The sequence below is a fragment of the Gouania willdenowi genome, chromosome 5 (assembly GCF_900634775.1).
Source record: "Gouania willdenowi chromosome 5, fGouWil2.1, whole genome shotgun sequence".
Classification (NCBI taxonomy): Eukaryota; Metazoa; Chordata; class Actinopteri; order Blenniiformes; family Gobiesocidae; genus Gouania; species Gouania willdenowi.
In genome coordinates, this window is record NC_041048.1 from 37,899,654 (window position 1) to 37,925,725 (window position 26,072).

The 26,072-nt window shown below is 36.7% G+C and overlaps 1 protein-coding gene across 3 annotated transcripts in view; it reads right to left on the bottom strand.

The window, feature by feature from the left end:
• cdh4 (cadherin 4, type 1, R-cadherin (retinal)) overlaps nt 1-26,072 on the bottom strand; it is a 383,532-nt gene that overhangs the window by 66,336 nt on the left and 291,124 nt on the right. For all 3 annotated transcript variants that reach the window (XM_028447500.1, XM_028447499.1, XM_028447501.1), the window contains one exon: nt 5,997-6,152. In XM_028447500.1, the coding sequence (XP_028303301.1) occupies nt 5,997-6,152 (156 nt within the window). The remainder of the gene's footprint in view (nt 1-5,996; nt 6,153-26,072) is intronic.

The following is a 26,072-nucleotide window of genomic DNA, read 5'->3' on the forward strand; positions in this document are numbered from 1 at the left end:
GTCAAACAAGCAGGGAAAGATGTTGAAACGCTTATTAACAAGGACATTGACCCAGATAGGCACACCCACCAATCAGGAGAGCTCTCTTTAGCCACTTAATGATCCCCAGCGTGCTGGGTTTTCATTGGCTGAGCCACAGTAAACAAACAAGCAGAGAAGACCATCAGACAAACAAGCACAATCTGTTTCCTCAGCTGTGAATACGGCGTGCTGTGGATGTGTGATTGGGATGTGCATGACTGCTTCAGAGCATCAACGTGTGTGTGTGTGTGCTTTGTTCTAGTTGTTTAACTGTGGGTGGTTTTTGTCCTCTGTCCGTGGATTGGATGAAACACACTCTGTACATACTTGTTTACATCTTCACAGCCTTATGCATCTGCTGCACATTCCCATTTCAATCCATGTGTTCACAGAAAGAAGAAAAAAGATAAGTTTATGTGCGTTGGTGCTTTTGTTGCTTGGCGCAGAAATATGAACGTGAGCTGAGTGTGTGCTGTACATGTGCATTTGGCAGCATCAGGATTTTGCCTGATGAAACAAACACAAACAACTTCTGCACGCCTCATTGACTCTCAGTATATGCTAGTCCTGCAAAGCACTCGAAACTTTTGCATTATATGACCAGTGACGTGCAGTCAGCGCCTCACCCACGGGTGGTCTGGGACACACATTATCAGCGCACACTATGTAGATGTTAAACAACATGTGGCTCTTTATGTTTTAATTTTAATTATTATTTCCGGAGAAAACCTTAAAATGGGGAAACGTTTTAACACCTTTTTACCTATTTCCTTTGTCCCATTTTAGCCCCTTTTCAAAAAGTTCTGACACTTGTCAATACATTTCCCATTTTCCTATATTTTTGTCCATTTTCACAAGTTCTTTTTGACACCTTTATCCAGATTTTGTCATTTCTTTGTCCTTTCATCCTAATAAACTAACTTTTAACCCAATGAATACCACTTGTTTCCTTTTTCCCTATATTTTGCCTCTTTTTGTAAAACATTTTGGCCATTTTTCACTACTGTTTGCCACATTTTGCCCATTTAAGCTACCATTAGCCATTACATACCAACTGTTTCCTTTTTATTTTTTGGCCACTCTTGACTGATTTTGGCCCATTTTCATCATTTTACATTCTTTTCATGCCACTTTCGGACCATTTTTGGCCACCTTTTACTATGTCTGCTTCCACTATCTCCTTAAAAAAAAAAAAAAAAATGTAGTGGATCGGATCGGCACTCATAGATTTATGTTTTCCTGTGCAACATGTATTTAACAGCATGCCTGTCAAAATAAGTTTTTTTCAAAATAAAAGACAAGTCCAACATGAGACACACATTGAATTCTTATTCTTTATCAGTTGTCCGCGACCCGCCCAGTACAGGTCCGTGACACACTTTTGGGTCCTGACCCACCGGTTGAGAATCACTGCTGTAGTTCATAGTGCTATGGACTCAGATGCACATTCACATTCATTTGAACTTTATTATTTGTGTAAAGCATTGTGTATTTTTTTGTTTTAGTTTAACATATATTCCGATTTCAAAAAGTACAGCCTTTAATTGCATATCCCTTCTAGCAATCGCTCTCTAAAATTTTACTATCTTATGTCCACCCCAATAATTAACCTGAAAGGGGGTACTCGAGCCAAAAAAGTTGAGACTTTAAGTCTATTTGTGTCCTTTCCTCAGGGTTCAGGGAATCAATAAACTTCCTCACAATATTCTTTTTACATCTGTAAAGACAACAACTTTTATTCTAAGATTCAAAATACAAATACAGAGTTTCCCTCCAGTGCTGTATTTGCTAAGCTCTCCTGTTGCTCATTGGACATCAGTGAATCTCAGGCAAACACCCGCTCACCTCACGCATCGCCTTTCCACCGATGCCTCTGACGCTTTTCTCACAAACTCCAAAACTAACAAGCAAAGTTTGGCCTTGGAGTGCAGAACAGCGCAGGGAGCTGCTCGTCTGCTTCAAAGAAGTGAGCGCATCGACTAAATTCCCCCTGCATCAAACAGGGGTTAGCTTTTGTAGCACAAAATCAAACATTCACACCACTAGCAGCCCCACAAAGTCTGACTTGGAGCTTCATTCAACCTAAAAACATGCTGCTGTATTAAATGTCTTTCTCAGGGACCGACAGTACGACCTGGCTGCCATATTGATCACTGATAGGTATCAGGGTTGGGGTCAATTATAAAAGTAATCGTGTAATTGATAGATAATTACAATGATAGTGTTATAATTGTAATTGAAAAAATATATATTGCCATCGCAATTGAATTGTAACTGAGTTCAGATAATTGATTTTGTAATTGTATTTGGAAATATTTAAAAAATTGTCAACTGCAATTTAACATAAAAGACAACATTTTTTGAGGAAATTTGATCTCCTGACATGTTCTTCAACTCCTAACCGTCAGTCTTCCTCAGAGGCATCTAGTGATTGCTATGATGTTTGATGTTGGCCACACCCAGAAATAAGGACACATGAAAGCGATCAGTCGATGCTTTGATGCTTTCTTTATGAAATAACTCGTAGGGGATACATCAAAGCAGTGTTAATGCTAGGCTAATACTATTGCTATGCTAATGCTAGGTTATTGCTATTGCTTGTCTCATGCTAATGCTAGCCTATGTTATTGCTAGGCTGATGCAAATTCTAAGCTAATGCTAGGTTAGTGTTAATGTTAGGCTAATGCTATTGCTAGGCTAATGCTAGGTTAGTGCTAATGCTAGGTCAATGCTCAACTAATACCAATGCTAGGCAAATGTTATTGCTAGGCTGATGCTAATGCAAGATTAATACTAGGTTAGGGATAATTCAAGGCTAATCCTATTGCGAAGCTATTGCTAGGTTAATGCTAACTCTGGGCTGATGTTAATGCCAGGTTAATGCTTAGTTAATGCTATAAATAGGTTAATGCTATTGCTAGGCTAATGCTAAGCTAATGCAATGTGACGCGGGCCAGCACCTGCGTCCTCACTTGTATTTTCTTCAGGAAATGCAAATTTTCTAGTTGTAATTTGACTTATTCGTAACTGGAAAAATTCTGGTCACTGTAATCGTACTTGAATTGTAATTGAACATGGATAATTGAAAACACAATAGTAATTGAAAAATGTAATTGACCCAAACCCTGGTAGGTAGGTATGCTTATAAAGGCATACAAAGGTAGGCTAAGGAACAAACTAGCCTGACGATGTGTAACCATCTTTGGAAAATAAGTGCATTGGTTTACTTTGAATGTACGTGTGTGTATTTGTGTTTGTATTCTTGTGAGTAAGCATGTGTGTCAAAGACTGGAGCAATGCTTTAAAATGAGCTCCATCAGCAGCACTCGTCCATCATAGTGACAGGCATGACGCCATTATGTGTCCAACATCAGTGGCGCTCACCACATGAGGAGATGCTGGTCCTTTATGATAGAAAGTCAAGCAGATAAAGTGTGTGTGTGCATGTGTGTGTGACTGTAAACTGATGGCCTTGCAGTACCTTGAATCTCAAGTGATCTGCATATTTAATTCACACATCTGCAAAACAGTTTAACCCAAGGTTCCATAGAGACCTGTTGTGAACTCAGCATTCCTTCAGCCTCCCGTGTGTGTTTTTGCATTTGTGTGTGTGTGTGTTTGAGTGTGTGTTGGGGAGCGATGCTAAATGTACAGCTGTGTGTGTTTCCTCCACAGCTGCTCAAAGTGCACGAGGTAAGTGTGCAACAATTTGGGCTCCTGCTGTGCACAAAGAGAAAGCTGAAGAAGCTGCAGTGTGTGAGGAGACTGCAGAAAAAAACTCTCTGGTGACATTAACTGATCATTTATCAATCAAGCGACGCTACACAGGGAGCTACTGTTTGCACACAACACTTCAGATGCACAAACACTGTGACGAAGCCGCACCTGCTCATCAGCTCTGATGAGGGAAACAAAGGCATCAGTTTGTCTTGGTTCTCAGATTCTGATCGTTCAGTCTTTTGTTTCAATGCAAAGTTTAAACTGTAACACTTTGATTTGATAAGGCATTTTTCTTGTCTTTAGCTACAACGTAACCGTGGCACTGTTTACAAACGTTTTGCTTCTGTGTTATGGCAATTTTTATATTCATCATCATATCGTCAAATGTATGTTCATGTGTACAATTTGTCATGTTTTAATACATGATGACTCCATTACTCTTTGCACTTTTGAACAGCTGAATCATGTTAGATTAAACAGTACAGATCGTATTGTACTCAGTGCAACACAGAGTCTCTGCTGAAGGCCAAAACTCAAACTCACATGCAGATATACACGAACGCACACACTATCAAGGACAGATAAGAGTGGCGCCCAATCTTCCTCATAATATACATGTCTTCATCATCCTCAAATGTTTCCACTGTTGGGCATCTGACTCCCTCCTTCTCCTCACCTCAGGGTGGAACTTTTCTGTTATCTGTATAAAAGCTTAAGCTGTGAAACTGTTAGTTAGAGTGGGTCTTACCTTTTTGCTCTGCCACAAGCCTTTTGCCTTTCATTCTTTCAGGATGGAAGCTTCTTTTTTACTCCTTTTTATTTTATTTTATAATAAATCTTTTTTATAAAATCATCAATGCCTCGCCTGGACTCCATCATTCAACCAGAGCAATAAATCATGTCTCCAAATGAGGTCAACCGCAAATTTGCCGTAACATCTGTTTCTGTTTTGGTTTCCAAAAGTTCCACATTCACGTGGCAATGTTTTCAAAATGATCTCTGTTTACATGAGACCGAGGGAAGCATAAAAAACGATGTAGTATACATGCCAGGCCAATAGATGACAGTATGATTTTGCAATAAACCAAAATAGGTGCATGCGCAGCGATACTTCTGACAAACACAAGTAACAGTAGAGCTTAAATTGGACCTACAAAGTTAGGCCTTGACCTGAGGTTGACAGAATACGGCCTGAACGTGAATAAAATTAAATAATTCAGCTTTCCCTGCCTTCTTTTACAAACGTCAGGATCAGACCCAACATACATAAAGACATGCATGACCCATTTAAAGCCCTTTCAGAAAAGGCTAAGAAACATGAACAAAGCCCCCCCTGGAGAAAAAATGCACCAGCCGCCACTGCTCTGCAGCTTTAGTGAACATGCCCGTGACACAGAACGTGTCGTTTCTCTGTTTACACGGAGACAGAAACTATGTATCCATTACCCTTGGAAATGCGCAAAATCTAAATAGTGCAAAAAAAAAAAAAAAAAAATGGTAATGGAAATACCTGAATTTAAAAAAAAAACACTTAAATATCGCTAAAAAGGTTTCACACTTTCATGAGGAGGTGTTTCAGACGTTTCGATTTTGAAATGTGTTATAAAAGCACTATGGAAACACTTTTACTGCAAATACACGTCATAAAACGTGATGTACATGGTCACATGACCACTGCTCTCTGAGTGTAAACAGAAGAGGAGATTGGGACATGTCTTAGCATTGTACTTCAAATAGTTATAAAAATGAGCATCCGTTTTTCTGCAGCCTAGTCTCGTGGGATGATATTTCACAGGAGTGACAATGCTTCTGCCCAAAACAGCGTTCAAAGCGCAATTATTCCTTGTCGACCTTTAGAAATATTGCGTTTATTTTGCGAAAATCTGTAATGGAAACACAGCTAGAGAGGGAAGCGTTGTCAAAAACTTCCACTCTGGAGCCCGTTTTTAAAAAATTCCATTCTCAAGCACCAAACTGCTGTTGCCATGTCAACGGACAGCCAAAACGCAACAAAACATTAGCATTTTCACTTAAAAACTTTGTCGTGTAAACAGGGCCTTAGTGTGAGGCTGGTGTGGTGCAAGTAAAGTTCTCTGCATTGTCTTTTTTTGGTAAACATTAGGCTTAGAATTAGATGAAGGCAAGAAAAGTGGAGGCAAACATTGACAGGGATGATAGGAAGATGATCAGAAAGATTGAACAGAAGCCTGAGGGGAAACAGAAACAGATAAATACAGATTTGAGGCATTTCTTACATGAAACGAGGCTCTCTCCTCTCTGTCCAGAGGCTGGGTAACAAACATGTTGCCACTGATGGGATCTATGTTGTAGATTCCACTCGGGGGCTGATCCGCGCCTGCGCCAGTGATGCTGTAGCGAATGCCGACATCCTTATCCTGATCTGAGCGGATCTGAGAACAAAAGTTCAACAGAGCAGAAAAAAGTCAGTTTTTGTCTTGGGTTTTTCAATCTTCTCGAGCCACAAAAAGTCTGAAATGTTCAAAGCTTAGTATGTGACATGCACTTTCAAAAACACAGTGAAGTCAAATGAAAAGATTGAGCAGAAAGTGTACACAGACTATTTGGCAGATACATTGATGACAGTATTTCCACAGAAACTTTTCTTTTATGTTCACACTTTGAAAAGACAGCCTGAGGGTGGAACTAGAAGAATGAAGTCTGCAGTAAAATAAATACAATTTCTGCAAGATTATTTGACCTGCATGTTGAGTTTTCCAAGACAGTTTTTTTCTCAAAAACCTTGAACTTGTGTGGAGACTTTTTTGTCTGTCTGGGTGATATTGCTGTTTGCTGCATCGGTGGGTTTTAATGACCAGATCTTTTATACCAGAAACAGCTCAATAGATCTGACTCCCACACTTTACACTGAGAAGACACTGATATCCATTATTCTGGCCAGTTATTCCAGCCAATAATCACATAATCTCTTTGCTGTAGCACATCTACAATATTCAAAGACTAGACTATCTACATTCAACCTTTTATTTCAATAATTAGCCCCAAAAATGACTCCTCAACTGATTCAACTAAAGTATTTTACACTACAAACTCAATGAGTATATAGTATGATTAGGATGATGACCGTTTCCACTGAAGTATACTTCCAAGTTTCCCAAGATGCATCTGGAACCTACAACGACAAAAGCTTGAATCACACTGAGGCTAAACATCTGTTGATTCTCCAGCTTTGAAAGTTCTGAAAACATTTTAAGTGAAAAAGTGACCAAGTAGAATATCAACATGTGCTCATTTGATCCATAAAACTCACAAACACATTTCATGCCGACATTACGGAGATTTTCAGAGACCCACCATTGCGCTACTGACAAAACTTCCGGTTAATTTCAAAACAAGAGATGTATTTACAAAAGGGTTAAAAAAAAAAAAAAACTAATGGAAGACACGCTGAGACGCTTTTGAAAAGGGGATGTTTGATTTTGACATTTCATTCCGACATTTCGGAGATTCCATATTGCCCATCATTGTGCTACTGACAGAACTTGTGGTTAACTTTAAAATAAAAAATCAAAAGTGTTCAAAAAAAACCTAATGGAAGACAAAAAGCGATGCTTTTGTTTTGAAAAGAGGATGTTTGATTTTTAGCTGGAGGCCAGTCCCATTTTACATTTCCCTAATGTCCGCTCGCAATGCATCATGGAGCGGTTGAGTATGGCTGTGTTGTAAATGTCATACTAACGTACTACTCATACTAAGTCTATTGTCAAAATGAGTATGTAGTGCATTCACATTAGATAGTATGAAAAGATTGAGCGCGTGAGAAATACCCAGCTGTATACTATATGGGGGCGTTTTAAAAAGTATGCATGGTGGGCACACTAGTCATACTCAACCGCCCCATGATGCATTGCAAGTGGAATGTAAAATGGTCCTGGGACAGGCTTCAAGCTAACATTCAAACATCCCTTTTTCAGAACAAGTTAGTTTTTTAATGCTTATGTAAATAAGGCTCTTGTTTTGAAGTTCACCAAAAGTTTTGTCACTAGTACCCAGTGGACGTGCACTGTAGCTGTTCCCACTCAACTTTCTTGAAGCCAAAAAACGGCGCTTAGGGGAGCTTCCATCTTGCAAATTTGACGTCATTTGGAGCCAGAGTCTGCGCAGTAGGGTCCGGCGGGAGGAGCTCTAGTAGCACGCCCACCCATTCAGCATACTGCCCAATCATCAGCTGTAAATCATTGTCATATGACATCAAATCCCGTTTATCAACCTCAAATAACTTATTTAAAACAAGCTTCACAGAAAAATGAGCACTTGAACACAACGTAGGGTGATAATAACTAATGATCACAGCAAAGTTTAGGTTTGAAAAAATAACGAGTATTTTAACTTTACAGTTTGACCCATATCCCATCTGTTATCACTGAGGAGGCGGGGCTTAGGACCTATACTGCAGCCAGTCAGCAGGGGGAGCACTAAAAATAAAAGCTTCACTTTCCCGTGAGCGTGCGTCGTTCATTCTTTTTGTATAGTCTACCACGGTAGTACCATAGAGGGTCTCTGAAAATCTCAGAATGAAATGTGTTTCTGTGAGTTTCATGGATCAAATGAGCACATGTTGATATTCTACTTGTTCACTTTCTCATTTCAAATGTTTTCAGAACTTTCAAAGGTGGAGAATCAACAGAGATATTTAGCCTCAGTGTGATTCATCAGTGGGAACACTCATCATCCTAATCATACTTATACATAATATACTGTATAGTAGACAGTGTATACCAGTGGTTCCCAAGCTTTTTTGGATCATGAACCCATCACAAATTTCTAGTGACCCCAAAGTTTTTTTTCTAGAATTAATTTTTGATCATGTTTGTTTTATTATTTACCAAATACAGAGTAGCTCAGATTGGTGTAGAAAGTGACAAGATACCCCAGCTCAGATATTTATTTTATTTTTATTCCTTTTCTTTATACTGTATTTAGTTTTTGAACTAGATTCATATTTGATCAAGTGAAAGTATAGAATGCAGTTGTTTAGGATTATGTGTTGTTTTAATTTGAAAAACAATACATTTAAAAATGTAAAAATATATTTTTAATCAGAAACTACTTTTATCAATTACTAGACAGTCCAGGTGACCCCGGTTATAAGGTTGAAAAACACTGGTATATACTGAATGAATTGTGTATAGTACGCAGTGTGCCACTTCAAACACAGCCTATGACCTTTGTGCTCACTGTACTTAAAGCTAGGGTAGGCCATTTCCTCCAGATACACTTTTTAAGTTTTTGGTTGAAATTGTCTTTATGTCCTGACAGAAATGAAGATCTTATGTGTTCTGAAAAATCCATCAACTGTAGCAGTTGTAAACCTGTAATAACTCCAACCAATGGAAAAAAACAAACCGCTTTTTTAACCAATCACGTCTCCCTGTCTCTCTGCTCGTTCTCGACCCCTCACATGCACGAGCTCACATAAAGCGCGTCACTGCTGACAGAGTTAAAAACAGAGTTTTTGGTCTCATTTTTTAAGATGGTAAAATTTATTGTTCACTTACTGCTGAATGAGACAAAAGACAACAAAGTTTCTACACAATACAAGCGATGAGCTGAGCTCCTCTTTTACAGCAGTTGTGTGCATGCAAGCAAGTGAGACGGAGCACAGAGGGGAGGGGCGAGGGGGGTAAAGGCGGAGCCATCAGGGAGGCTACATTCAAAATCATGCTAGCTTTTGAAAATCGCCTACCCTACCTTGAAAAAATGCCCCCATATAGTATGTATCTGAAAAGATTGAGTATGCGAGAAATACCCATACTATTGAACGTCAACGCACTACATACTCATTTTGACGTCAGACTTTGTATCAATAAGACGCTAGTATGACATTTTGAACACTACACTTACAGAGCAATCCACTCCATAAATGACATCCAAACCATCAAACTAAATCTTTATTCATCTTAATGTCACATACTATCTTATTTGCACAAAAACTGACCTTTCCTGTCCTTCTCCCCTCCAACACAACCACCAGTGATGGACAGAAACATGTGGAAACATGGAGCGGTTCCATTAGATTCATCATTGTCAGAGTCAGAATCAGTACAAACCTGCTTTGTAATATCTACGACAATACTCGGTTATTCACTGGTTAAAAATACAGGAAATATCAACTTCATCCAAAAGTTACGAACAAAGGCTTGAGGAGGAAAGTAAAACAACAGTCGCAGTAAAACAGAAATGTTCCATTTATAAAACAGCTTTCTGCATCAAGATAAACTTTAATTAGACATTTTAATTGAATCGTCTGTTGAAGTTGATTAGAAAAGTCCACAGATTGCACAGCTGTCTTTAATTGATTTGCAACTTGCATAAGGTAAAAAGTTGGTGGTACAAAAATGCTAATCTACCCTTGAGCAAGGAGAAATTTAAAAAAGGCAGATTTTTCCCAGCCTTTTACTGTTCATATTACATATAGGTCTACTTCATGTTTGGTTAAATACATTTGTTAAAGTGTTAAAAAAGGGTTTGGCTGTAAAACAATGTAGTTACACACATTTTCTTGACGTGGTTGTGACAAAACAAACTCATGTGATCATGTGATCAATTGAACGATACTATTTTCATCATGGAGACGACACCCTGACGCTCACTTACCAAGATAAATGATCGCAGAGCAACATCCAATTACTGCATAGTGCCTCAGAATTAATTTAGCCATTAATTACATGGAGCCCTGTTATACTGCAATACTCAAAAACAATCAGATTAACTGGGAATTCATGTTGACCTGTAATGGAACGCTCAGCATCTTTGTTCGGGTGTGATTTAACCTGGAAGAATATTTATTTAATCTTTTCCTAGTCCTTGAACAAAAGATCATGTCTGCTCGTCATTATTATGGCATGTGAATAAAATAACAAAAACACGTTAAAGGTGCAGTCTGCAACTCTTATAAAATTGACTTTTTGTCATATTTGCTAAAGCTGTCAATATGTAATGACAGCTTTAAGTCAAACTAGTAGTTTGTGTTAAAAAAAAAAAAAAAAAAACAGGCTCATTGAGCCCCGCCCCTTGCTGCTCCTGCTACCTTTGGCAGATTGCCACAATGCACCTCGACTGAGCAAAAAGAACCAATCAGAGCCAGGATTGTGTTTGATGGGCTGTCTGACAGCTGTTGCTCACAGGACCCGCCCCTTTCCCGGGGCTGTAGCGCCGTCTTTTTTACAGTGTATGGTCTGGAGGAGTTAAAGATGGAATTAGCAACTTTTCTGCTTGAAAGGTAATTACTGCTGCTTGATTTACATTATGTTTGATTTGTAATTGTTACACTAGAACTCTGTGGTGCACGTGTTGCTCATGTACGCGCAGCAGCCTCCGTGTGAGCTGCTTTGAGTGACACTGTGTTGTTGCTGCTGCTGCTGAGATGTGTGCACATAGAGAGAGAGAAGCGCTGCAGTAATATGCTTTAAACAGAGCATGTTATATTACTGTGATGTTGCTGTCTGGCTAACATTAGCTTGTTAGCTTCTCTGCGGGAAGGACTTTGGAAAGTTTGGATGCAGGGTAAAAGAGCAGCGGGGAGGGATCTGAGAGTCGCAGACTGCACCTTTAAAACTTTATAATGTGCAGGCAGTCAACACCTTTATACTTTATAGAAATACCTTATTTCTTTCAACAAATAGCTCTGTCACAATTGAGAGCACACATTGGTATGGGCTGAGATTTGTGCCACTAGAAACTGAATTGAAATCATTGGTATTGACTTTGAAAGTAACAATTTGAAATTTAATTTACTGTTTTGAAACTGAATGAATAATTTCCTGTTGAAAAAAAATCATCTAATACATTCCAAAAATTCATTATTCAAAATTCAGATTCACTGCACACAATTCAGTTTCACTACACAGAGACACACTCCTGGTCCGGCTGTTGAGGGTGTGACCACAGATATCATACAGTAAAGGCATTTATTAAATCACTTTAAAGTTTCAGGTCAAACAGACAGAAACACACGCAGAACTTTCTTGCTATTATAGATATATCTACTGTATATAGCCATGAAAAAATACAATTTCAAGTTACTAATTCAGTTTCAATACAATTTCAAGTTGTTACTTTCAAATTCAATACCAACTATTCAAATTTCAGTTTCTAGTGGTACAAATCTCAGCCCATACATTGACTCCGCCTGTTCACACTTGTTAGCTCTCATCCTTCTTTTTACTGTCCTCCCTAACTCCTTTACCCCTGTATTCCCCCCCTGCATTTAGTTATAACACTGTATTCTGTTTTTACATCTTTCCCGGTAATAAAACCTAATTTTCCTAACCTTTATTTAGGAAGGTTGGTCACAATTATGCAAAATAATTTTCATGCAAAGATTGCACCCCATGTAGCGTTAACCTATAACAGGTATGGGCAACTGATGGCTCAGGGACCTTATGTGGCCCTCGGATTATTTTTGTGGGGCCCCCAAAGTAAACGCACAAATTTCCTCTATGAAAATATACAAAATTACAGAAAAATGCACAAAATTACAGAAAAATGCACAAAATTACAACAGAAATACACAAAAATAATAGAAAAAAATAATTAAAAACAACCCAAAAATACACAAGAATCAGGGTGAGTGAGAGTGAAAGATAAGAAATAGCAAAATAACAATTAACTAAAACAGATCAATGTACAAAATGAGAACAAAATAACACAAAATTACTCATAACACACACATACAACAAAAACACACCAAATGACTCATAGCACAAAAACTGCAAAAACACACAGAATGACTAAAAACAAACAAAACGACAACAAAAATACACAAAATTAAACCAAAAAACAACACAATACCTTTTTGTAGTTCCAGCTGTGTTCATGCTCAGATTATTCTATATTTCTGACATGAATGTTGATGCTCCCGCTGTGATATAAGTTGCTCATCTCTGATCTATTCCCTCAGCAGAGACAAAAAACTCCCTGATTTGGTCTTCAAAGTAAACAGCAGAAGTGTGGAAATAAAATGTCAAACAAATATCACAACTGGCCCTGGGTGATGTTTTAAGGCTGAATGAAGACATTCTAACAGCTTTATGTTCAGCTGTACTCTCAGCACATCATTGCCTTTCTTCTTCTCTTTACTTCTTTTTAGGGCGTGAACCATCTCTATGGTTACCAGTCAGAGGAAATAATCACAGTCAAATGGAGAAAATGGGAAGGCTTGACTTTTTCCTCTATCTTTCTCTTACCCGCCGATACAATTTTCATGCAGATCAGGCATGAAAATGAAATTACTTCATCCGTTCAGCAGTGACGGAAGCTGCTGCTGCTGCTGCATAAAACATTTCTCTGTTTTAACATGATATTCTCTTCTCTTTCTAAATGTGCTGGGCAGCGTTTAGCTCCGTCTTTCAACACCATTATTCTCCTTTCCTCAGCTCAATCCAGGGGTGGAGCAGCAATTTTAAAGGTGGGGGTGTTCTAAGGCTAGGGCAACGTCGACTCCCAATTTAGTTTATTAAATAATTCACTAAAACCATGATAAGTCAGTGATTCTCAACATGTGGCTCTTTTTCTCCTAATTTTAATTATTATTCAACCAGAAAACCTTAAAAGTGGGAAACATTTTAACCCTTTTTACCTTGTCCCATTTTTACCCCTTTCATAATTCATCTTTTTACAGTTTTTAGTTTTTTTCAGACTTTAGCCACCTTTTGCCAATAAAAAAATCCCTTTTCTCAATTTTTGTCAATTTTTGCAAGTTCTTTTTGACACTCAATTCTTTAACCATTTTTTGACACTTTTCATCTTCCTTTTTCACAATAAATAACACTTGTTTCATTTTTCTCTACATTTTACCTGTTTTTGGTCCACATCTTTGCCCTTTTTCACTATTTTTGGCCACATTTTCTTCATTTAAGCTACCTTTAGCCTATTTTCAATTTTCTTGTCACTTTTGGACCATTTTTTGCCACCTGTCACTCATTTTTTATTGCTCATTTTTTTTTGGCAAAATGGCCATTTTTTGTTTTGTAGACTTTAGCTTCCTTTTGTCAATAAATATCTGTTTTTTCCTAGTTTTGTCTATTTTTGCAAGTTGTCTATTTTTGCATTTTTTGTCAATTCTTTAACAATTTTTGACACTTTTTATCCAAATAAGCTACTTGTTTCATTTTTTTCCCATACATTTTGCCTATTTTTGTTCCACATTTTTGCCCTTTTTCACTATTGTTTGCCATATTTTCTTCATTTAAGCTACCTTTAGCCATTACATACCACCTGTTTCCTCTTTTGGCCCATTTTAGTCACTTTTCACTCGCCACAGTTTTGCCACTTTTGGACCATCTTTTGCCACCTGTTACTCATTATTTGTCATGTTACTTACACTTTACTCATTGCCGTTCACTCTTTGTTTACCTTCTCGGAACGGTGGCTTCTTCAAAAGTCTGGCTATGATTGGCTTGATCACCATTCAATCAATCTAACTGGACCAATACGTTTCCAACAATGTAAAAAGTGAGGGCGATGAGTTTTTGTTTTTAATCAAAGTGCGTGTGTCGCATCCCCCACGGGTGCCTCTCTAAATGTGCTGGGCAGCATTTAGCTCCACTTTTCAACACCATTATTCTCATTTTCTAAGCTCAACTCAATCCATTTGGGGACCATTCAGGATCAGGAGTTCAATATTGTGAATCTTCTCTCAATCCGTCTTACTCAGCACATATATTGATGACTGCAGCATGACACTAAGACTAATTACGCCTATTATTCATCGCTTCCACCAGCCGTCAATCAGCACAGGGTGAAATTACAGCCCCTAAATAACATCATTCGATGATTCGCCCTCGTCATCAGTGTCATCTGTTTGGATAACAAAGAGATAATGTGGAGCAGAGCAGGAAGATTATAGATTTCAGTAATGAGAACGTGCTTGAGAAATGCTTTGTCTTATATCTCTGCAGGAGAAAAACAAGATGAGGACGCGCAAGAAAAGATGGAGTCACGTCTGATCAAGCCACGGGGTCACTTAATAACAAAGGAATAACATTTAAATGGAGGGAAAAAAACGATGATGCACATCAAACACGGGAAACTGGCAACCCAGGGGCCACATGTGGCCCTCAGTCTAATTATCTACACCAAGATCAACACAGAACAATGACTCCAAAAACACACTCAATTATGAAAAAAAGCTAATTAAATAATACAAATACACAAATCATAATGATCTAACACACACGTTTTTGTATATAAATTGATATACAAAACAACCGCAAAAATACACAAAACAGAAAAATTAAAAAATACTGAATAAAATAAAAATTTAAAAATCACAATGATTTCAAAAACAAACAAAAAAATAGACACATTGACCAAAAAATAAAAACACTAAATAAAAAAACAATGACTTCAAAAACACACAAAAGTACATAAAATTTAAAAAAAAATACACAAAATGACAAAAAGCTCACTTCAAAGACAACATTCCGACAACAAAAATACACACAATGACAAAGAAATATTAATAATGACAATAAAAAACAACATAACACAGGAACATAAAAATACAAAATAAAAAAAATAATAAAAACCACAAGGATTTCAAAATAACACAAAAATACATAAATACAATAATAATAATAACAGAAAAATGATAATTATTAATAACAAAATACAAGAAATGTATTGACTTAACAAAATACACAAAATTACAAATAGTCACTCCAAAAACATGCAAAAATGACAGAAGAATAAAAACAATAAATAAAACAATAAAAAAACTAAAAACCTAATGATTTCAAAAACACAAAAATATGCAAAATACTGTACTCACTTAAATACACAAAATAAAAGAAAAAACAACAAAAACACAGAAACCCTTTATATTAACCCTGTATTAACACTCAGATTGGTCATAATTTTAAATGCTGACATGAATATTGACTACGGGGCCCTTTGATCAAACTGTGATAAAAGTTGCACGTCAAGTTTTTCTTAAATGAAAATGACCCATACATGTGTGTTAAGTGAAATATTTGACAGGATTGGACTTCCTCTCATTCTGTGTGTGTGTGTGTGTGTGCGCGCGCACACGCGCGCATACCTAACTTGGATCAAAAAGACCAGCTCAGTTCAATAATTCAAAGGCCGTCATGTGGGAAACACACATTCTACCTTCTTCAGGTCTATGATTGTGTGACTGCTTAGAAAAAGTGAAACTTCCTTCAACTAAATCATGAAAAGATGAAGGTTATTGTCTTTGGTAACAGTGAAAAAAGGACCACTATCAGAGAGTACCTTGAGTCTCCATCTTTAAAAGCTAAAGTCAAAAACGTTGGTGTTTCTGATTGACTCAGATCATACATTCAACAGTCAGATCAAATTTATCATAAAAACATCTTCTACCACCTAAAAAACATCTCCAGAGTCAAAGGTTTAATGACTCAGAAAGATCATGAGAAGCTGGTCCATGTTTTTATCTCCAGCAGACTGGACTATTGTAATGGTCTTCATCAAACATCTACAGCTGGTTCAGAACGCTGCAGCTCAGATCTGAACCAGAACAAAGAGGTCAGAGGTCATCACTCCAGTTTTAAAGTCTTTCCACTGGCTCCCAGTCAGCCTCAGAATAGACTTTAAAGTTCTGCTGCTGGTTTTAAATGTGTGAATGAGTTTGGTCCACAATACATCAGTGAAATGTTAGTCAGGTATGAACCCAGCAGGTCTCTGAGATCCATGGACACAGGTCAGATAGTGGAGCCCAGAGCTCACAGTAAACATGGTGATGCTGCTTTTAGTTGTTATGCTGCAAAGAAGTCGAACATTTTTAAATCAAAGTTAAAGACACTCTTTGTCTCTACTGCGTATGATTGAGAAGGAGATTTTTGGTCATGTTGTTTTGATGTAATGTGTTTGTTGCTGATTTTAATGTTCTTGTTGATTTTAAGATGTTGCACTTTTTGATCATGTAAAGCACATTGAATTGCCTTGTGTATGAAATGTGCTAAATTCCTGTGTGTGTGTGTGTGTGTGTTACCTTTCTCCTCATGGTTGGAGCATCAGTATAAACGCCCTAAAGCAACACACAGTATCTCTCACATGTTACGTTGCCTCTTGGCTTTACGCCTGCTTAAAATTCCACGGGGGGGGGGGCACCTGAGGGCAGATGTCACATTCACTGCTGTCTCTTAATGAAGAGTCTTTGCATCAATAAATTGAATAAATGAAGAGTCATGGCTGCGAGGAGTCCTGGGAATCACATGAGTGGCAACTTTTCAATTGAGTCGTTTGAACAGAATGCTAATGATGAAAGCTGTGATTTCTGCTGCCAATGCTTTGGCTCAATCTTTTCTTTTGTCCGGTAATTGCGATGCTTAGTTCTACCTCAGTGACAAATAGAACCGCTGCTAATCCCCGTGAAAAGTACTGACTGTCTGTCACTGTCAGAACAGACCAGACATCAGATAAGTGACCTATTTGAGAGAGCGTTCCTTGATTACTGACAACTGCTGGGGTCCTCTGGGACCAGCTATCAGCACGAGAAGAAAGATGGAGAGAGGATGAAGGCAGGGAGACAAAGGCAAATGAAGGCAACGGGGGATTCAGGGGGAAATGAGATGAAGAATTAGTGTTGTGTTAAAACTCCTCTGGGTGAAACGAGGTACACAAACGCACAGAGGGAAAATAAAGAAATGAATGTCTTCGTATGGATGCTGTTGGCCTAATGAGCTCATTGTGATAGCTCACACTATCCAGTTCTCCACGTGTGATCATCCTGTCGGACACAGTGCTTTTTTGATGCCTGCGTATGCGGGGATTCATTATCTGCTTATTAGATGACCGTTTGCATATCATAGAGGAAAATACACACTCAATGCAAGGTGCTAGTGTGTGTATGTGAGGCTATACTTGGTTTCACAGCCAGCGTTTGGTTAGAAGGAAGTCATTAAAGGATAGCGCACTGTGGGCTCTGTTTCTTTAAAAGTGCAGTATTATGAAAAAAATCACTTCATAACAGTGATATACGTTCCCTTGTTATTACACATTCAGCTCCAAACAGGAGAGTTGGATTTTTCTTGCGTTGTGACATCACAACAAAAAAAACTCCTCCTCCTATCCTATATAAGAATGTATAGAGACCCACCATTGCGCTACCGACAAAACTTCCGGATAATTTCAAAACAAGAGATGTATTTACAAAAGGGTTAAAAAAAAAAAAAACTAATGGAAGACAAGCTGAGACGCTTTTGAAAAGGGAATGTTTGATTTTTAGATGGGTGAAAAAAAGCATGACATGGGACCATTAAAAAACATTTTTGACGACATTTCCAGAATTGCGTCATTAACATTGATTTTGAATGTAATCTAGTCGCCAGAGTTGTTGATGTTGCGTTTGGTGTCAACGCACCTTTAGTGTGAGTAGTACGTTAGTATGCTACGCTCTATGCAAAGGGAGGAGGAGGATCAAGATAACGACTGGTGGATAAAATGCATAGAAAAACGACAACAAAAACTAAGGTTTGAACAACTACAGAGTAACTTGACTATTTTAGTGTATGTGAGTCTATACTTGTTTCACAGCCAGCGTTTGGCTATGAGGAACCAGCAAAGTGTCTGAGGAAGTCATTAAAGGAGGGTGTGCTGTGAGCACCCATGGGATCATTAGGAGTTACTGTGTGCTATGGTGTCACACGCTAATGGGAATCTGTGCTTTACACTCTTTGATGCGTCACCCATGCTCGATGTCTCAGGCCTGTGCTGCAGTCCTTTAGCTCACCCCCCCCCACCCCACCCCCTTCTATGCCATGGTCAGTCACCTCACTTTACCTTTAGGGTTCCTCAGACGCCCCCTGTAGTTTTGACTGGCTGAAAAACACTCACCCACACTGTTATCCAGAGGACAACACACAATCACTTTTTCAATGATGTAACATAATGATCATTGTTCCACTTGAAGAATAAATCGAATGCTGTGAAATAGCTGTTAACCGCTTTATGTTTATGGTGAGTACAAATGGACAGTTGAAGCAGCTCCTGAGCCTGTGTGTGTGTGTGTGTGTGTGTGTGTGTGTGTGTGTGTGTGTGTGTGTGTGTGTGTGTGTGTGTGTGTGTGTGTGTGTGTGTGTGTGTGTGTGTGTGTGTGTGTGTGCCACTATGATCTACTTTGATTTAAATCTGAATGGAATTAACAGATTAAACGACTGCTCACCTAATACACGTGAGGCAATGAGGTTCATAATTTACCTCCCAAACTAATGCTATACTATTGGGGTTTTTTTTGTTAGTTTTTTTTTTTTTTATTACAATAGGCAATATTATACAGTATACAAAATTGCATTTAAAAATGATAATTGAACATCAATGTTTGATTAAGTTGTCATTCGATTTTTTGATTATTATTTTCTTTCTTTATTTGTTTGTTGGTCTGTTAGCAGGATTATGTCAAAACAACTTAAAGTCAGTGTAAAGCAGAAATGAGTTTGTCGCACCACAGAACCCTGAGTCTCTGACCACTGAGCCAAATTTGAAGTAAATAAAATTATGTCTCAAAATCATGGAAAAACGAGCACGTCTCTCTGCTCTGAGATGCTGGGGGCGTGTCAGTTAGAGGCGCGGGAAAGAAGCCGTGTGTCTATGGGAGAGAGCAACGTGAAAGTGGTTCCAGCGTTGATAGTGCTTTCAAAAGTGCTCGGATTGGACCAAACGAGGTGTCAGCGTCTGAATATGTGCATCCCTCCCGAGTAGAGTCAAAAAAAACTAAATTACGGTGTATAAAGTTGCTAATTTCATGGAAAATGTGGCACCAGCGGACGCGTTTTATTCTATTTAGTCTGAATATGTGGTTGGTTTTTGGCTCAGGGCCAAATAGCGCCCACGGAAGTTTGGTGTGCTTCAGCAGCAGGGTCGGATTAATGCTAATGATGGCTCCGCCATGATTCCTGACCCGCCCATTAAATCCTGAACACAGAAATTGGATACACAATGACACTGTGTTCAGAACCAAAGAATGTTTGACCAGAGAGACGAGCTCTGATGTAAAGTTTCTGTGTTCAAAACAGGGGACGGGACTTGGATAAGCAAATGCTTCTCTCGTCTCCTTTTTCAGCATGTACAAAAAAAAAAAGAAAAACAAAACTTCTGTGAATGCAACCATGTCGAAAATAAACTGAATAAATAAATAAATAAAAAACCTAGCTCCACATTTAAATTATAAATGGTTGAATGGCTTCTAGCATGTGTTTACGTTTATGACCTATTTCATGTGTTTAGAAGAAATTGAATTCGCTTTACACAGACTTTAAGGAATTTTGACAAAATCTTAACCAAAGATAGACCTCACGCCATGGAATATTTCATAAAAGTTTGGAGGGGATAAGGATCAATATTTTGATTGCGAATCAGTTTCAAAAATCGAAAAAATCCAAAACTCATTACTGGTAAAATTTCAGAAATTCACATTTTAATTTGTGAGCTTTTCTGTTAATTCTGTAGTCGCCCTGTGTTTTCTCATTTTGTGCATTTGGTATGTTTTTTAAATTTTATTTTTATTAATCATTTTGCAGATTTTCTGTTAATTAAGAATTTTTTGTAGTCATTTTGTGTATTTTTGCTTTAATTTTCTTTATTTTTTGTTGTTGTTGTGCATATTTTTTGTCATTATTATGTCAAATTGTTTATTTTCCAGTTATATTTGTGCATTTCTGTGGTCATATTGTGTGTTTTTGGAGTTTGTCTGTTTATGTTGTCATTTTGTATATTTTCTGTTATTTAACCAAAGTTAAACCATATGCCATGGATTATTTCATAAAAGTTTGGGTTCTGGATCAATTTTAAGAATTGAAAAATCCCAAAACTCATCATTGGCAAAATTTCATAAATTCATATCTCGTTTTATCACTGATCAATCGAATTGAAATTTTACTCAGTTAAGTCGTATTGGTTCCTCGATTATTCCACTAAGTTTCATCCAGACAGATCTGAATTGCGCATTTTATCAAAAAAAAAAGTGGGGGTGTCCATTGCCATGAATCTGACGGTATATCACAATATAAATAATTACAATTTTCACCTTTACAAGTACAAAATGGTATGAAATACAGTACAGCTGTAATTCAAGGTTTATCACACTGTCAAATTATATTTTTCAAAAAAGTTTAACTTTAGCTTCTACAACAGATTCTGGTTCTGTTAAGTTCTTAAATTCTTTAAAAAATAAAAAAAGTAACCACATACATCTATTAAACTGCCCAGTCTGTTTTATGAATATAAAGTATGGTCAACTTTAAACTACAATGCACTGAGGAATTAAGTAGTTTAACAAGGTCTGATGGTGCGTTCACTGACACCTAGCGACCGGGCGTTTACGTGCTATGCATAGTGTATGTTAGCACAACTAAATGGTTTTTTCGTTAAAAGACATGATTAAAAAAATTGATTTGGACATTTTTTGGATCGATACGATAAAGGTGTAGTGGTGAAATAACGCAACATATCGCCAAATCCATTTTTTCTTACACCCTTAGTGTCCATACCTACCGTATGGTTATTAATGGGGGGATACATATTTGTTCCAAGCCTTTAAAGTGTGAATGATAATGATAAAATGATCAACATAACTGGTTTGTGTTCTCTATGGTTGAGGTTGTTGTTGTCTAAAGGCATTGGAGTAACTAAAGTTTTAACCGTGTTTTAAGAAAACACAAAATGTAATAAAACACTGTTAAATCAGATATTGTTTCCACTTGCCAGCTGGTTCCGTGAACTCACGCTGTGTGTGAGACATCATGAAGCATAAGGCAACCCTGTGCACAACAGATACTGCTTTTAACCAGACTGAGAGGCAGAGCTCTCGTGCACTGCACCACATGCTTTTTATTGTGGTAAACATACACATTGGGTCATGTTTTTGGCCCGACCTCTTTCTGCCTGCGCCGTTGCAGGCGTGTCCATAAAAATTAGGCTCCGTCACAGCGCAGTCCATGAAAAAAGATGCTCAAAAAAATATGTAGAAAGTTGAAATTAGAAAAAAGTTGAAATCCACTGTAAACACATGGTTTACAGTGGATTTGGATTGTTCCGTGTAAATGCAAAAACTCTGCCAAAGTGACTTCTCAACACATTTCTGGTGTTTTCACTGAAAGCTTTAACAAAACAATGGCCGATGTTTATTTTGGGTTTACACGGAAAGATCCAAATACGACCAAAACTGAATGTTTGGTAACATGAGACCTGACATGAGATTACTGGGAACAAACTAGAACAAAAATGGAGTAGAACCAATAACTGTCCTCCTTGTGTGACAAACAAATGTTAGAAATCACATTATGAATGAAGCAAAAACACTTCTATGCATCTGTCTAAGGCAGGCGTTCTCAACCTTGGGGTCAGGACCGCATTTTCGCGGTGTCGCGAGACACTGGGAGGGTCCGGCCAGATACCTTTAAGAAACTAAAAATATTATTTTTAACAATTTGAGCCCAAACTTGCCATATTTTAACCTATTTTTTTGCCATATTTTTGCTCCTTTAAATGCACTTTTGCTACATTTCTCCCATTCCTGCCACTTCTCCATCACATTTCAACCGTTTCCACCACTTTTCCCACCTAATGTTGCATATGTTGACCTGTTATTGTCACTTTTGACCTCTTTTAACCTTATTTCATGTTTATTTTTGCCAATTACTTTTTAAATTACATTAAGTAAGGGTCCCCAGTCTCTGGCACCTTTATTTTGGGGGTTGCAGGCTGAGAAGGTTGAGAACCACAGATCTACGGGACTCCAAATCCCACAATGCAGTGCACAAAACTTTTGTGACAATGTAAAGAAACCAAGTGTTTACAATTAAGATCAAAACAAACTTTCAAACGGCAATTTCAACCTTTTACATGTTTGTTTTTCAAGCAAATGGTCTTTGATTTATTGATCTATGAGGCCTGTACTTTGCCTTTATCTGATAAAACTCAGTTGTTTCCAGTAGCTTTAAAAGTACAAACAGACATGCATGTTAACAAATCAGTATTTTTCTTTGTAAATTAGTAATTAGTCTTTAATAATGTGTAGTTATGTTTCCAGCGCACTTAATAAAGCCAAGCACATACATTTGTGCTTCTATTCAACACTTAGTTAAATCTTGAATTGAATTACATTGTTTGCATATACATACCGTATATGTTCTATATGTTTGTAGTTTTTTTGTGTAATTTGTTATGTTTTTAGTCATTTAATCATTTTCTCTATTTTTATCATTTTGTAAATTTTCTGACATGTATGTGCATTTTTCTTGTTTGACATATTGCTTCAGTTACTATACAATATATGCTCATGCATACTGTAATAAAACAATTGAGAATAAATAATTTTGTTTTTGTAGTCATTTTGTGTATTTATATATATGTGTAGTTTTTTGCTGTAATTTTTCTGCCTTTTTTGGCCATTTTGTGTATTTTTGTTGTATAAGTTACATTTTATATGTAATTTTGTAGATTTGTCATAATTTTGTCCATTTTCTGATATTTGTAGTCATTTTGTGTATAAAACAATACAATATATGCTCATACATACTGTAATAAAACAATTGAGAATAACTCATTTTGTTTTTTGTAGTCATTTTGTGTATTTCTGTTCATATATATATATATATATAGCTGTAATTTGGTGTTTTTGAAACAACTTGGTTTTTTATTTTTATTTTTGACTTTTTATTGCTGTAATTTTTCTGCCTTTTTTGGTCATTTTGTTATATTTTTAGAGTAATTTTGTCTATTTTGTTGTCATTTTGTCTATTTTCTGATAGTTGTAGTAATTTTGTGTATTTTGTTTGTTATAAAAAAAGAAAAAAATAAAGTCATGGTGTCCACATGTTTGACAATTTGCTTAAGTTACTATACAATACAATATATGCTCAAACATACTGTAATACAATAATATGAATTGAGAATAAATAAATAAACCTTATTTTATTTCATAGTTTCACCAGTATTACATTTAAATTATGTAAACTAATCTATGTAAAATATGCTTCATTTATAACTGGTTCTCCTCTATGGTTTGACTTCCGGCTCTGGCACAAAAACTTTTCATCAGTTTTCAATAACAAAACTTTTTCTGGGCTTGTCATTTGAAATAAACTTCTGTGGTAAACATGTATCACCCAACGAACAGGGAGGCATATTCGCATCTATTAATATCATTTGTAAATGTCAGAAAATGTAAACAATTACATGTTCCCCATGCACCAGCGACTGAGAGCTTATTACAGCTCATGGAAAGAAACGTTTCAATATTTGCCAACTAATGATCTTCTAATGCTGAGAGGCATTATGGGTAAAATATGCCACTGATTCAGGGCACGGCCATGTTAAGACTAAACTATCATCAATAATTCAACTGGCATCTGCCAAATCTGTGGGAGCCTGTGGTACAATCCCAGTTGGTGAGGTGCCCAACACACTGGTGAGCCAATAGATTTAGCATTAGACCCCCCAGCACACACACACACACTCAAAATATGGTTCATAATATGAATATTCTAGATCAGAGATGGGCAACTTTTATCACATTCATTACAGGAAGGATCAAAGGATCAAAGGGATTTGAGATTTGTTGTTGTTTTGTGTATTTTTCTGTCATGTTGTGTGTGTGCTAAGTCATTTTGTTTATTCATATGATCATTTTGTGAGTTTTTTTCTGTTCATTCTGTAGTCGTCCTGTGCTTTTTCATTTTTAGTTGTCATTTTGTATATTTTCTGTTATTCATGTGTATTTTGTGTATTTATGGTGAGTTCTTCGCTAGTTTTGCTGTAATTTGGTATGTTTTTAATTTAGTCATAACTGACATTTTGTCATAATTGTTTTTAAGTCATATTTTCTGTTAATTAGTTTTTTGTTGTTATTTTGTGTATTTTTTTGTTGGTTTTCCTTTTTTTTCTGTCATTATATTTATTCACATATTTACCACTAATTTTTGTAGTCATATTGTGTGTTTTGTGTATTTGTCTATTTATGTTGTATTTATTGTTTGCCATTTTGCGTTATTTTGTTTTTTGTATATTTTGTTGTACTTTGGTATATTTTTAGTCATTTTGTAGATTTTCATAATCATTTTGTGTATTCCTGTTGTCATTTTGTATGTTTTCTAATATGTGTGTATTTTTGTTGTTATTTTGTATATTTGTTATGTCAAATGACATTTTCCAGTTATTTTGGGGCATTTTTGTAATCATATTGTGTGTTTTTGGACTTTAGTTGTATAGTAATGTTGTGATTTTGTATATTTTCTGTTATTTATGTGTATTTTTGGAGTCATTTCGTGTACTTTTTGGCATGTTCTGTATTTTTGGTCTATATTTTGTTGTACTATTATATGTTTGTAGTTAACTTGTGTAATTTTAGTCATTTTGTATATTTTTGTAATCATTGTGTGTGTTTTTGTTGTCATTTTGTATATTTTCTGATATGTATGTGTATTTTTGTAGTCATTTTGTGTATTTTTGTCATTATTACGTCAAATGACAAATTTTCAGTTCATTTTGGCCATTTTTGTAGTCGTCTTGCGTGTTTTGGGAGTTTATTTGTGGATTTTTGTTGTAATTTTGTATAATTTTTCTGTTATTTGTGTGTATTTTATTACCAATTTGTATGTTAGTTATTTCTTGTATATTTAAGTTGTAATTTTGTAAATTTTTGTTGTACATTTCAGTATTTTGGAGTGGTTCTGTGTGATTATGTTAGGGTTGGCACAACATTAATCGGGGGGCCATCAGTTGCTCGTCTTTATTAGGTTTTTACCGGCGAGAAGAGTGCGATGTAGCAAAAAATTTCTTCATGTACAACAGAACACTGACACACTGTCAAACGTCCGACTCATCACATCTGATTTGTTCTTGAAAACTTTCCGTTTTAGCATGACTCAAACGACTCACATTTCTTCTCTAGTTCTATGAATAACCAATCATTTCACATCCGAGCTCGTGTGTCTAATTTCTGTTTGTTTTATTGCTCATTTTCTCGCTGCTGTCTGTCACGTTGGGGGAATGTTGGCAAGCAACTCAACAGTTTTATTCCAACTTTCCTCTTTTTGGCATCATCCTCGGACAGACTCAGAGGAGATCTGGCTCCACTCTAAGCCATTTATTGAAACAAACATCAGCTATGCACAAATGTGTGGCTACATTTTGTTGGACTAAAGTGGTTGCATGGCTGTAAAAATCTGAAAAGAAGCTTTTTCTCTCAGAAACGCTTGCATAATGAAAGTTATAGGTTTTAGATCACTAAGTGACTGCAGAGCTCACAAAGACTTAAAATAACTCACTTCTGACAAAATCCAAACCTTATACTGTATTAGAAAAATTGA